At 41.7% G+C, this 14,817-nt stretch overlaps 1 protein-coding gene and 1 long non-coding RNA gene across 17 annotated transcripts in view; one reads left to right on the top strand and one right to left on the bottom strand.

Annotated features, from left to right (window-relative positions):
* The window catches only part of SYNE1 (spectrin repeat containing nuclear envelope protein 1), a 965,679-nt gene that overhangs the window by 69,154 nt on the left and 881,708 nt on the right, over window positions 1–14,817 (bottom strand). For all 16 annotated transcript variants that reach the window (XM_063917854.1, XM_063917860.1, XM_063917859.1 and 13 more), the window contains 3 exons: window positions 9,506–9,668; window positions 3,861–4,048; window positions 351–501 (listed from right to left, as the gene is read on the bottom strand). In XM_063917854.1, coding sequence (XP_063773924.1) covers window positions 351–501; window positions 3,861–4,048; window positions 9,506–9,668 — 502 coding nt within the window. The remainder of the gene's footprint in view (window positions 1–350; window positions 502–3,860; window positions 4,049–9,505; window positions 9,669–14,817) is intronic.
* LOC134910152 (uncharacterized) overlaps window positions 1–14,817 on the top strand; it is an 83,157-nt gene that overhangs the window by 29,368 nt on the left and 38,972 nt on the right. The window lies entirely within an intron of this gene.

Raw genomic sequence — 14,817 nt, 5'->3', positions numbered from 1 at the left:
AAAAACGCAGGAGTGGCCGGAGAAACGGGGGAGTGTCTGGGCGAACGCTGGGTGTGTTTGTGACGTCAAACCAGGAACGACAAGCACTGAAATGATCGCAGATGCCGAGTAAGTCTGGAGCTACTCAGAAACTGCTAAGAGGTGTGTGATCGCAATATTGCGCATACATCGTTCGCAATTTTAAGATGCTAAGATTCACTCCCAGTAGGCGGCGGCTTAGCATGAGCAAATCTGCTAAAATCCGCTTGCGAGCGAACAACTTGGAATGACCCCCAGAGTTTGCAAACCACTCAGTCCAGCACAAAGTCGATATACTGTAATATCAAACTCAAAATATTTTTTAAAGTGACCTCAAATTTTTTCAGCTCTTCTTTAGCCACTGTGTAGAGCACACCGGCTGAACTTGGGAAGGCAGCTGTACGTTCGGAAATGTTAAGCCAATCTTCAAACCGTGAGAAGTCATCCAGGAATTTCTGCCAAAGTCTCCAGGTTTCATCAATTCTATGGAGAGAAACAGAAACTGTTATAGTGACACCCTGCTTGGATTGTACTAAAGGTCCTTACCTGGTCAAGACATACTGTAGTATTGGCTGATGGCTGCTACTGAATGATTTACACGCAACAGCTGTGGCATTAATTAAGAAGCTGTGGCGACCAGCCAGGTCATGACATTTAAACTTTATAGATGTACAACTGCTTCTACTGGATCAAGCCAGTTGCTTTCTAGTTGAAGCTGTTTACTCAGGACTGAACAAAAGAACATTATAAACAAGCTGGAGATGATTGGACATGGTGGGTGAATGAGGAAGGTACAGTACAGTTTGTTAGTGCAACATGCTATATACTGTACTCACAGGCACGTCTGGTTTATTCTCCACAGTGCTCTACATGCAGTATGAATTAACTACATTGACCTACATTAGGTTAACATGAAGATCTCAGTGAAAATGTATAGCCTCTTACTGTTATTGCACATTTATTCCCATTTCCATACCTCCCAACATGATCCTCTCCAGGAGGGACAGAATGCTCTGCTCCTGGACTTCCCTGTTAATCTATGATTGCCCTCACCTGTGCTGAAACACCTTTCTTGTCCATTAACCTGTTCAGCACAGGTGCCGGCAGTTATAAATGAAGAGAAAAGTCCAGGAGCAGAGCATTGTGTCCCTCCTGGAGAGGGTCATGTTGGGAGGTATGCATTTCCTCAATGGGATTCTCAACTCCATACTTTAGGAATAACTAGAGTGTGCTGTATAGTGTTAGAGGAACCTTCCGCCTTTCTAGCCTTCTTTTGTGTTAGTAAAACAATAAAAAAGCCTCTAACATAAATGCAAAACATTAATAATTCAAGAGGTAACATTGTTTCTCTCACTGGGGGAGATGTATCAAGAGTGGAGAAGTGGACAAGTGTAGAAATTGCCCATAGCAACCAATAAGCTTTGAGGTAGCACTGAGCAAGTGCATTCTAGAAAATGATAGGAGAACTTGACTGGTTGCTATGGACAATTTCATCTTCCCTGTTCTGTTTTAAATAATCTGGCAGCAAAAGGGGGAAGGGGCCTCATTTGTTACTTTTTAGTGGGGAGTTTTCATTTGCATACAGTACTTACATACGATGCAGTACATAATACATAATAAATAACAGTAGTACTGGTCAAATTTAATTAATAAAGCTGAAGATTTTTAGAGATGCCACATCTCTGTGACTTTATAGGTCAGCTTTTGTAGGTTACTAGGCCAACTATTTAGAATGCCGGAGAATTGTAAAATCAGTAGGCTTCAGCAAAAGTCAGAAAAACATTAATCAGTCTAGTAGTCTATTCACGCAACCAGCATGTGTGCTAACACACACAGAACATCCCAAACACGATTACATCCACTTCAGGAACATGCAGTGTCTTGCGCAAAATGTTATTAGCACCTTTGGAAAATATGAAAAGTGACCTCTTTGTTAAAGGAGAAATACATTTATTAAGATCAACCTCTCACTTATCATCCAAGTAAGTGTCTCAATGGAAAATAAATCTATATTTCAAAAGCACTTATACCCCTTTCACACCACACAAATAACCCAGTATCGACCTGGCATATTGGCGAGTCGACACGGGTCAGCGTGAGGTGTGAAAACGCCATAGCCGAAATCCCGAGTCGCCTGACCCGGCAATTCGACCCGGGAATAAAGAAGTGTTATTACTGGGTTGAATACCAGGTCAATGGCAGTGTAAACGGGCTCCCGGGTCGATGCGACCCGGGACCCGTTCAGTACAACAAGGAGAGGCGGCACAGAGATCTCATCTCCCAGCGCCGGCTCTGCCCCCGCTGCCGGCTCCGCCCCCCGCTGCTATAGCAGCCCGCTCAGCATATTGCCGGGTCGGGAAAGCCAGCAACAGCGTCTAATGCCGGATCCCACACGGTAAGGACCTGTTTCCAATTCCCAGGTGGGAACCGGTATTTGCAGTGTGAAAGGGGTATTATTTGCTTTTGTATTAGTCACCACTGACCATTAAAAAAAACATAGACTGGAATATTGATTCACTTAGTTGTAATGCTAAATAGGATAGATATTATCCAAATGTGACCCTGTGTCTTTGCATGGTTAAGGTCTTCTAATTGTCTTACACAGTCATTTACAGTGTATCCATTAAATTGCAAAACAGGTAAATTATGATTCAGACTTGGTAATTAAGGAAAAAAACTAACAACTTTGCACCTGGACAAACCATGCTGCAGTGCATGGGGTGTAAATACATTTTTTGTGATAAAATCAAAAATAAACAATGTATTTGCATGCATGGTACATACGGTCTGCTTTTGTATTTAGGGCCTAATTCATGTTTGTATGCAAATGCATATACAGCTGCGTTTTCTAGGTTACAAAACTGCTAATCATCGCAAGCGAAGCTGTCCAGTGCCGGCTCCAGGCACGTTCAGCGCGAGCAGCCAAGCGGAGCGCCAAGCTAGTAAGGGTGCGCAGGCATTTCAAAAGTGGTGCCGGCCGTCAGCCAATCACAGCTCACGGACCGGCAGCATCGGCTCCTGCAGGACCGCAAGCTTTGTTGGCTCTCGAACTGGCGCCATATTTCAAATGGCCGCCGCCTGCCAGAGACCGGACTTAATGAGGGGTAGGAGAGACGTACGCTGCGCTGCGCTCCCATTAGACATGAGTAGTAGCAGAAGCAGATCAAGCCCAGCAGCGGTGAGCACTACTGGGGGCATTACATGTATCTGGCACTACTCGGGGTATAATGTCTAACTAGCATTACGTGTAACTGGCACCTCTGAGGGCATTATATATATCTGGCACTATTGGGGGCATTACATGTATCTGGCAGTGCTGGGAGTGTAATGTGTATCTATCATTATGTGTAACTAGTACCTCTGAGGGCATTACGTGTATCTGGCACTGCTGGGGGCATTACATGTATCTGGCACTACTCGGAGCATTACGTGTAACTGGCACTCCTGGGGACATTAAGTGTAACTGGCACTACTAGGGGCATTGTGTGTAACTTACACTACTGGGGGCATTACTGTATTTACCCATTCCTCAGTTCTGCGGGCAGTATTGTGTAAGCAGCTATTACTGTGACCATTATGTGTTAGACTACCAAGGCTGTGTAAGGCTGCGAAAACATTGGCATTGAATATAAACATGAATAAATCCCACAGTCCACAAATACTGGCCAGTTTTATTTTTTCACTGCAGTTTGTTGTTCAGCTAGGACACGCCTCTTCCCATTTTAAATTTGCCCATCTTTTTTCTTGCTCCCAAATCTGAATTAGCCCCTTTGGTTTTGCTTGTTATGATACACAGGGAACGTTTAATCTTTTCACCCTAGGTAGAGTGCTAAACAACTCACTTGAGCCTCCTCTCCATAGACATGGCACAGATATTCCTCCATCTGCGGTCTAGACTGCGAGTGGCCTGCTGGATGGAATCACACTCCGTGTCGTTGGCACAAGCATCACAGTCATGGAGAAGAACTTCGCAGAGATTCAGAACTGATGCAACGCCCGTACTGTGTTTCTCTATGTCTCTCTGCAGCTCCTGCAATAGACATCCTAACAGTGACATACTGGCCCATAGCACAGTTTTCATGTTTCAGTGGCCATGGAGTGTGATATTTTATTTTACATTGGACTGATTTTATTCGTACATAGTACACACAGAGCATAAACAAGACAGTGACACTTGAGTAAGCCAGTCGAATGAAAATATATACACATTTGTCTTAAAAGTAGATTATTTAGAATTACAGCCTAATATGGGTGCCAGATGAAAACTAAATGCACTGAGATGGAAATATGTTGTAGCTAATGTGGAATTGAAACAGTAAGGTCATAATCTTATTTTGACTCATATACTAGGTGAATAAAATATTTAAATATGTTTTAGTTCGGAATTCAATCCAAAGGGTTTAATGACATGTTAGAACCTGTCAAGCACTGCCCTTCAGAGTCAATGAAAACCCAGCATGGATTTCGGCCAATGCTTAGTAATCTAAGTCATAATCACGCTCAAGATTTTGTGAGGGCTTTTGTAGAAATGAGCCCCTGTTTTGTGTATCTGTCTCACATGCCAATATCCTTTTAGTGGCTAATGACATTTGTCACAAGTCAATACAAGTTATAAATTGTACCGTGAACGGTAGCCATAGATTATAACAAGACAGACAGTGAATCCTGTGTGTTCTGTACTGCAGTACTGGTATTATCTGTGGGGAACAAAGTTCAATATTCTCATTTAAATGAAATACAAATTATAGGGTTAGGAGGTGTGGATATGCACAGGACCGGATTAGAGAAATATTTTATTTTGTCATAATGTTGAATAAAGTGAAATGATAACAAAAACCAACATAAAGCTATTGACGTAACCCTTCGGGTATTCTAAAGTATTACTTGGTTGGTGGTGCTCCCAGAAAATAGTTCAGTAAAAACTATACTTCATGGGGTTTTGCATAGAGGCAAGAAAACTGTTTGGTCTATCTGGGGCATACTTCTAATGTAATATAACAAGATTAAATAATTTATTTTGAAGATAAGCTTAACTTTTATTAATATATACTTAAAAGTACAAAACAACCAAAAACTAGTAATGATTAAAAAGTTATTAAAAACTCCAAGTATTTCTTTCTATAGTGCATCTTATAGTGGGCGAGTAATATATTATTGTGTATATATCACCCAAATGATGTGTTTTGTGAGACATAGAAACTACTTGAGTAAATAGCACTCAAAAAATAATAGGAGGGAGCGCTAGTGTGTCAACTGTGTGATATTGGACCTTCACAATACTGTGAAAAACTCAATATCGTCACAGACTGCAGCTACCTCACAAAGATTTTATACAGCTGTACCTCACAAAGGTTTTATACAATAAAGAAACAAAAAATGAGCGCTGTCCGTGAGGATATTTTCATTAAAAAATGTTATTTAATTTTTAACAAAAAAACTCACATACCACATATGAAGTGAAATTACAATTATTAAAAAACAGTTCTCACAGAACGTACATACATATTACACAATAAAACAACATACATAAATAAGTTGTTAGATGGCTGCAGTTTTAAATGCTATTTAAGCCACTAATTTGAAGGATTCTTCTTTAAACCTGAATGCTTCTAGCACATTGATACTTTTGCTCTCACATTCCATTCATTGGATACATTGTTGCTTATTTTGGAAATATTCCAAAGTGATGGCATAAGCAGTCAAAAAATGACAATAATCAGAGCGAAAATTTCTATTGTTCTGTTCTCTTATCCTAAAAATAGATAATTATTATTATTATTATTACTACCAGTTATTTATATAGCACACACACATTCCGCAGCGCTTTACAGAGAATATTTGGGCATTCACATCAGTCCCTGCCCCAGTGGAGCTTACAATCTATATATTCACTACCACATGTATACGCCCACACATTCATGCTAAGGTTAATTTTGTTTGGAGCCAATTAACCTACCAGTATATTTTTGGAATAATATATTGTTGTCACAATTCAAGAAAACAGAAAAAGGCTTTTTCTGTTTTCTTGAATTGTGACTACAATATAGTATCTATTTTAAAATAAGAGAACAGAACAATAGAAATTTTTGCTCTGATCATTGTCATTTTTTGACTGCTATTTATTCTTAAGTAGTTTCTTTGTCTCACAAAACACATCATTTGGGTGAAATATACACAATAATATATTACTCACCCACTATAAGATGCATTATAGAAAGAAATACTTGAAGTCTTTAATTTAATAACGATTTAATCTTTATTAGTTTTTGGTCATTTTGTACTTTTAAGTATATATTAATAAAAGTTAAGCTTTAGCTTCAAAAATGTTTTATTTCATCTCGTTATATTACATTAGAAGTATTCCCCAGATAAACTAGTCTTCTTGCCTCTACACTAAACCCCATGAAGATGAAATACAAATTGCAAATAAACAGCCAGTGAAATAGCAACTGGCAGACTTCTATCAGATGTACTGTACATGGCATTAGTGCATCCGAACTGGACATACTAGACACTGAGTCTGCCAAGCACGACACTCATTTCTGTGCAGTATTGGAGCCTCACAGAATAATATAACACATTTAAAGATAAGTTTAGCGCCCAGCATGACAAATGGTGTCTTTGCAGTATGCTACTATATGAACAGAATGATTACTTATGATCAGAGATTTTGTGGTAGCCAAACCCTAATGGTCTGTGTAATGGAGACTGTAATTATTTGAGCTCTGCAGTTAGATAGTATTGATTGATGTAAGACCAATTTTATTAGTAGAAAGCAGTATAAATTTTATATAAATTATACGTTTTAATTGACAACTAATGAAAACTACTGCCTCAGGTACTGAGGCAGATGTCAGGAGGGGCATCACTTAGTGCTGGAGCTGGTGCAATGAGACACCATGATGATATTGATGGTGACCAGCTGCACTAGGTACAGTATGAATTTCTGATTGCAAATTGACCCCTCTAGGTGGGTTGGGTTTAAGATCCCGACGGCTGGGATCATGACTACATCCCCTCTAGCTGACACTACTTAATACATCAGTGTCGTTACCATATTGTATGATGTTGCAGCCATCTTCTTGCATTACTTAATTAATATTTTCATTTGTATTATGGCAAGAAACAAGATTCAAATTTCATTTTAAATGGGGGAAACAGATTTAATTTGGGTTTGTACTTAATTGTAGTTAATATGAAATGTGACTTCATATCTGTAAAGATACTATACTTTCTTGTGAATATGACACGTCATTACATTATAAAATTGTGTACAAATAGTGTAATGAGGCTTTAATATTAAGGCGTTAATATATATACTAACACTGTCAAGTCACATCTGTATGTTATCTTTATGGTATAGTGGCCTTCAGTTCTCGGCCTTTGCTATTAGGCGGCCCTATTGGGCCTTTAACAATGAATGGGCCAGTTACAAAAAACATGGGGTAACTAGCAGTTTTGCATGTGTAACGGGCCCAATAGTGATAATGAATCCCAAAGTGTGGTGCAAGTATACACAGAGGTGGCACCGGGGTTGGTGACACCCGGTTCAGAGAAGAGCCTCCTACCCCCGGTGACTGACAGTCTACTGCCGTCTTGGGGGCTGCAATGGCCTCCGTTTGTGAAAACGGTGGTGTGTCGCCATCATTTCGGAGGTCGAAAGAGATCAGGAAACTCTGATGTAAGACACAGATTTCCTGGCCTCCGCCAGGGTGCCGTAATGCCACTAGTGGTGACTAAGTGATCCAATGCTGTGTCCTAGGACACATCTCCTAGGACGCAAGTCAGATCACTACTGTAGTAGGAGGCGTCTGCTTGTAATAGATAATCCTGCAGCACCGTACAGCAAAATGACTGCCGCTTTACAGGACGCAGCACTGATAGCAACTCCAGTGACATCTGAGTCAGGTCCATTATCCACATTAAGCCACCACTATTATCTACCACCTTAACATTTATTTTGAGTACTTTATGTACATTTTATTTCCATCTCTACAACAGCTTCAAAATGTTTACAATAATCCGACTGCATAGTCAGGTCTTTCGTAAGATACTGGAGACACCTGCACCAGTCGGGCCTGTTATATACATTTCTCAATCTGACGGGTGGGAGAAGATTGAAACAAAGCTCAGGAGACTGAGAAACTCTCAGCACAGAAGATTGGATAACTACTGTGGCTTGTCCAATCAGCTGTTTAGACAACTTTTCACTACTCTGGAGAAGTATTTCCCTGACAGCAGTGAGTATCTCAGCATGGGCGGAGGTTGGATTATGGCAAAACTCTCATGTTTAATCAGAATTCCAGTTTTAAAGAATATTTCTACCCAAAAACTGAAAATTCAGTTTTGACCAGAAAAACATAAGTAATCTCAGGTTTCCATTACGTTACTTACCTGAGGTACGTTGTTTAGCTACTGTATCTGGCATTCCTCCCAACCTCCTGCTCCTGCTGGCAGTGTATAGTCAGTAGACAAGATGGTGCTTGTCTGGATAAATACTGGTTCAAGTGCAGCATTGTCAGTATGCTTTTGTGCATGTGGTGGCCTCTGAGTAGCAGATCTCCATTGTACTCATTGCACAAATCCTGTTGTGGAACATCTGGTCTATAGCTCTAGACAGACTGCATGAAGCTCAGTGTTTTTTGTGCTTGACTAATGGCGGTAATTGCTGGCACATAAATTCATGTGTAAGTACACTCTGATGTCTAGATGATCAGGCTCTTCCCTTGTAATGTGCTGCTTGGCTTTGCCTCTAAGTATCCAGTAAGCTCAGTTTTATGTGACAGTACTGGATCCTGTTACTGGACCTTCCCTCATTGTAGACAGACACAATCTTGTATTAGTATTTGGAGATCCTGGTCTATGTCTGTATAATCAAGACTTTCCAGCCCCTTATCCTACTTGTTTCCTAAATACTGTTTTCCCAGCCCATGTCTACCCTTTTCCGTGTATTCCATTGTTCTATGCAGGGCCTTCGAGAGTTCAGATGGGCCTGGGTTCCTGGGGATGGGGGGAGCGGTGCCATGCAGTTGTGAGCGGAGAAGTGCTAGACACTCCATATTCCTTGAACAATTACCTCAGCCATTCAGGTGGAATTACCCATTTTCAAGGATTTCTGCTCCAAAAACAAGGAGGATCTTACCATGGAAAAAGTCAAATGTTGACACCTGAGACTATTTATTAACAGCAAAAAAAGCTTTTTAACACATGTAGGAAAGAAATGAGCAATGTAATATTTCACCAGCCTCATACACCATGCATTTCAAAATATTAGTGCTCGTCTCAGCCCAGCATACCTATGGTAACATACCTGTTTGACTGTAGACCACTGAGGTGATATTTTCTTAGTTCCATCGGTGGAGCATTGACAGCCAAGTAAGCTTGTGCACTTGGACCTCCCATGATGTGGTGACAATGCTAATTACCGTTTCACGCTTTTACTCCTGTTACAGGTAGGAGTGATGTACCATACTTATTTAGGGATTACCTGCTGCTCATTTAGTTTCCTTTGTATCTCTTCAGAATCACTAGTTTCATAGACGATGGGCTTGGACAGCTCAGATTCAATGTGACCCAGCCATGATCTCAGGCTGCTCATGTTCTTATCCAACTGTTGTACTGCAACCAACGTCTCCTTTAGTTTCTTCACTCTGCCGGGGAATATAACAATACATTAGCTATAACAATGCCGGCTCATAATGGCAAAAACATCAGCTCTTTTGTTTATGACCTACAATAATAATAAGGTTTCCACACCAAAAGTAAATAGTCACAAACGCTCAGAAATGGGGAGATGACATCATACAGTCTGCCTTACCTTTCATACCCAAATCTGAACTGTTTATCAAGTTTAAACTGTTCATCAAGTTTATTACTAAGTATTATTGTACACATAAATATATGACATAAGTGCTTCCATTTCTATGACATTTTTAAGTAAGACTTTAACTGACACATATTTCTAACATGAATCAATATGAATTTTCTTTCTTTGTAAACAGGAGCTACAGTAAGCCGAAAAAATATTTTTACTACTTGTAGTGCAGAAGGACTCTACTTTTGTACTGGGTTTGTAACGGGATGCCGGCGTCCATTATCCCGGCAGTCAGCATACCGACTGCAGAATCCGGCAGGCAGAATTCCAGTGGGAGGGGGGCAGGGGCGAGCGCAACAGAGCCCCTTGCGGGCTTAGTGGCTCGCCACAGGTACCAATCCCATTCTATGGGTCTCGTGGACAAAAACGAGTGGGAATACCCTGTATGTCAGCATTCCGTCGGCTGAAATTGTGAGCGCCCCGGATTTCGGCATCAGCATGGTGACCACTGGGATTCCGAGCGCCGGTCACATGACCACATCCCGTTCTACTTGCCATCATACTCCCTCCTATGGCATCATAATAATGCCATATCGCTGAAAAAGTCTATTCCATGTACCTGGTCAATTATTTGGAAACATTTTTTGTAAGTTGTATGCAATAGTTTTGTATACCTTTTGTATACAGTGGAGAAGTGAGCCAGTGGAGAAGGTGTACCTGGCAACCAATCAGTGTTGAGGTAACATTTATAAAGTGCATTCTATAAATTATTCATAGTAGCTGACTGGTTGCCATGGGCTTAGCCAATGGCTCACTCCTCCACACTTTTCACTGCTTCATGAATAGACCCCATACTTGTCTACCTGACAAATTTGTTGAAGCTGAACATGTCTGTTATCACATAACTATCTCAGCAAAAACACCACAATTCTGGTGTGAAAGAGATCATATTGTTATCACCCAATAACCAAAACCTCAGATTGTAAAACCGGTATAACCCAATATTTGTTTGTTTATATACTGTAACTTTCATGATGTGAAATAATAACACTGGAATAGATTTTATTTTTATGTATGCTATTCACTTTTTTTTGTGTTGATTTTCATTAAAACAGATTGGATGAAAAACTAGGGTTTACATCACTACAAAAGCTACTGAAAGATAAATAATGTATATGGGTGCCAATACTGTTTATGATTTATGGTTGTTATTGGTAAGAGACAGGTGATGGCTTCTGCCTTGTTCTGCCAACACACAGTACTAAGGTGGTCATTCCGAGTTATTCGCTAGCTGTTTTCGGCCGCTGCGCAGCGATCAGGCAAAAAAAGTCACTTCTGCGCATGCGTATGCGGCGCAATGCGCACGCGTGACGTACTTTCACAAAAGCCGAAGTAGTTTCACACAAGGTCTAGCGACGCTTTTCAGTCGCACTGCTCGCCGCAGTGTGATTGACATGTAGTGGGCGTTTCTGGGAGGTAACTGACCGTTTTCGGGGAATGTGTGGATAAACGCAGGCGTGTCAGATACAAACGCAGGTGTGCCGGGGGAAACACAAGCGTGGCTGGCCGAACGCAGGGCGTGTTCATGACGTCAAAACAGGAACTAAATAGTCTGAAGTGATCGCAAGCTAGGAGTAGGTCTAGAGCTACTCAGAAACTACACAATCATTTTTAGTAGCAGCGCTGCAATCCTTTCGGTCGCACTTCTGCTAAGCTAAGATACACTCCAGAGGGCGGCGGCTTAGTATTTGCACGGCTGTTAAAAGCAACTAGCGAGCGAACAACTCGGAATGAGGGCCAAAGCTCAGTCAAGTTAAAACCAAGGTTTGTGGAGAGTTAGAACATAGGGGGTCATTCAGAGTTGATCGCTCGCTAGCTGTTTTTTTGCAGTCCTGCGACCGCATAGTCGCCGCACACCGGGGAGTGTATTTTAACTTTGCAAGTGTGCGATCGTATGTACAGCCGAGCTGTACTAAAAAAATGTCTGCAGTTTCTGAGTAGCCCAGGACTTACTCAGCCGCTGCGATCACTTCAGCCTGTCCAGGACCGGAATTGACATCAGACAGACACCCGCGCTGCAAACGTTTAGGAATGCCTGCGTTTCTCCAAATACTCCCAGAAAACGGTCAGTTTCCACCCACAAATGCCTTCTTCCTGTCAATCACCTTGCGATCGGCCGTGCAAATGGATCCTTCGCACAAACCCATCGCAGAGCAACGAACCGCTTTGTACCCCTGCGACATGCATACACATTGCAGTGCATACGCATGAACAGTTCTCACCTGATCGCAGCGCTGCAAAAAACGCTAGCGAGCGATCAGGTCTGAATGATCCCCCATTGCCCATACACGTACAACTGGCCATAAAATGTAGCATTCTGTAACCTGTAAATTACAAATCTTGCTTTACAGATGAGGAGCAATGCAAAGCTTAGTAAATATTAAAATGAGTACTGTGGTTACGTATAAGCTCCACATATTAGGCTGAACTTGTTTACACTGGGAACACACAACAATTATTCTCATGATCTAAAATAGCAGCAACGTGTGTTATTCTTTTCAATTTGTACGTGTACAGAGTAAGTAATAAACTGATGAGATCACAAGGCACTGTGTATGAGTGAGATGATGTATTGCACCATGAACATACAATAGATGGTAAATTTGCAAATACATTAAACTTTTCTTTCATTCATCTCTGTGATTCTGCCCACAAAGTACAGTACATGATTTATAGTCCTCTAATGTGCCACTGTGCCAGTGTATATTTAGCTCACTACAAACACCACTCACTTGACACTAGGCTTGTTGCTTAGATATTGTAACACAAAACATAACACATGCACTATTTCAGTTCACCGCAAGCCTGAACGTTTGTATCCTGTATAATATTACAATACGTGTAAACAATGACAGCTTGGAACAAAGCATTAATATTCCATCATATGTGTACATTTGTTTTTCTATCCACCGCTATGTATAGGTGACAGTAATGGACTGATATTACTAGTACAGGTTGAGTATCCCATTTCCAAATATTCCGAAATACGGAATATTCCGAAATACGGACTTTTTTGAGTGAGAGTGAGATAGTAAAACCTTTGTTTTCTGATGGCTCAATGTGCACAAACTTTGTTTAATACACAAAGTTATTACAAATATTGTATTAAATGACCTTCAGGCTGTGTGTATAAGGTGTATATGAAACATAATAAGAATTTACTTACCGATAATTCTATTTCTCGGAGTCCGTAGTGGATGCTGGGGTTCCTGAAAGGACCATGGGGGATAGCGGCTCCGCAGGAGACAGGGCACAAAAAAGTAAAGCTTTTACCAGATCAGGTGGTGTGCACTGGCTCCTCCCCCTATGACCCTCCTCCAGACTCCAGTTAGGTACTGTGCCCGGACGAGCGTACACAATAAGGGAGGCAATTTGAATCCCGGGTAAGACTCATACCAGCCACACCAATCACACCGTACAACTTGTGATCTAAACCCAGTTAACAGTATGATAATAGAAAGAGCCTCTTAAAGATGGCTCCTTAACAATATAACCCGAATTTGTTAACAATAACTATGTACAGTATTGCAGATAATCCGCACTTGGGATGGGCGCCCAGCATCCACTACGGACTCCGAGAAATAGAATTATCGGTAAGTAAATTCTTATTTTCTCTATCGTCCTAAGTGGATGCTGGGGTTCCTGAAAGGACCATGGGGATTATACCAAAGCTCCCAAACGGGCGGGAGAGTGCGGATGACTCTGCAGCACCGAATGAGAGAATTCCAAGTCCTCTTTTGCCAGGGTATCAAATTTGTAGAATTTTACAAACGTGTTTTCCCCCGACCACGTAGCTGCTCGGCAGAATTGTAATGCCGAGACCCCTCGGGCAGCCGCCCAAGATGAGCCCACCTTCCTTGTGGAATGGGCCTTAACAGATTTAGGCTGTGGCAGGCCTGCCACAGAATGAGCAAGTTGAATTGTGTTACAAATCCAACGAGCAATCGTCTGCTTAGAAGCAGGGGCACCCAACTTGTTGGGTGCATATAGTATCAACAGCGAGTCAGATTTTCTGACTTCAGCCGTCCTTGAAATGTATATTTTTAAGGCTCTGACAACGTCCAACAACTTGGAGTCCTCCAAGTCGCCAGTGGCCGCAGGCACCACAATAGGTTGGTTCAGGTGAAACGCTGATACCACCTTAGGGAGAAAATGCGGACGAGTCCTCAGTTCTGCCCTATCCGAATGGAAGATTAGATAAGGGCTTTTATAAGATAAAGCCGCCAATTCAGATACTCTCCTGGCGGAAGCCAGGGCCAGTAACATAGTCACTTTCCATGTGAGATATTTAAAATCCACCTTTTTCAATGGTTCAAACCAATGGGATTTGAGGAAATCTAAACCTACATTTAGATCCCACGGTGCCACCGGAGGCACCACAGGAGGCTGTATATGCAGTACTCCTTTAACAAAAGTCTGTACCTCAGGAACTGAGGCCAATTCTTTTTGGAAGAATATTGACAGGGCCGAAATTTGAACCTTAATAGATCTCAATTTGAGACCCATAGACAATCCTGATTGTAGGAAATGTAGGAAACGACCCAGTTGAAATTCCTCCGTCGGAACACTCCGATCCTCGCACCACGCGACATATTTTCGCCAAATGCGGTGATAATGTTTCGCGGTGACTTCCTTCCTTGCCTTAATCAAGGTAGGAAAGACTTCTTCTGGAATGCCTTTCCCTTTTAGGATCTGGCGTTCAACCGCCATGCCGTCAAACGCAGCCGCGGTAAGTCTTGAAAGAGACAGGGACCCTGTTGTAGCAGGTCCCTTCTCAGAAGTAGAGGGCACGGGTCGTCCGTGACCAACTCTTGAAGTTCCGGGTACCAAGTCCTTCTTGGCCAATCCGGAGCCACTAGTATTGTTCTTACTCCTCTTCACCGTATAATCTTCAATACCTTTGGTATGAGAGGCAGAGGAGGAAA

This window comes from Pseudophryne corroboree, chromosome 4 (genome assembly GCF_028390025.1).
Source record: "Pseudophryne corroboree isolate aPseCor3 chromosome 4, aPseCor3.hap2, whole genome shotgun sequence".
In the NCBI taxonomy this organism is placed as follows: domain Eukaryota; kingdom Metazoa; phylum Chordata; class Amphibia; order Anura; family Myobatrachidae; genus Pseudophryne; species Pseudophryne corroboree.
This window is presented reverse-complemented; position numbering and strand designations above follow the sequence as displayed.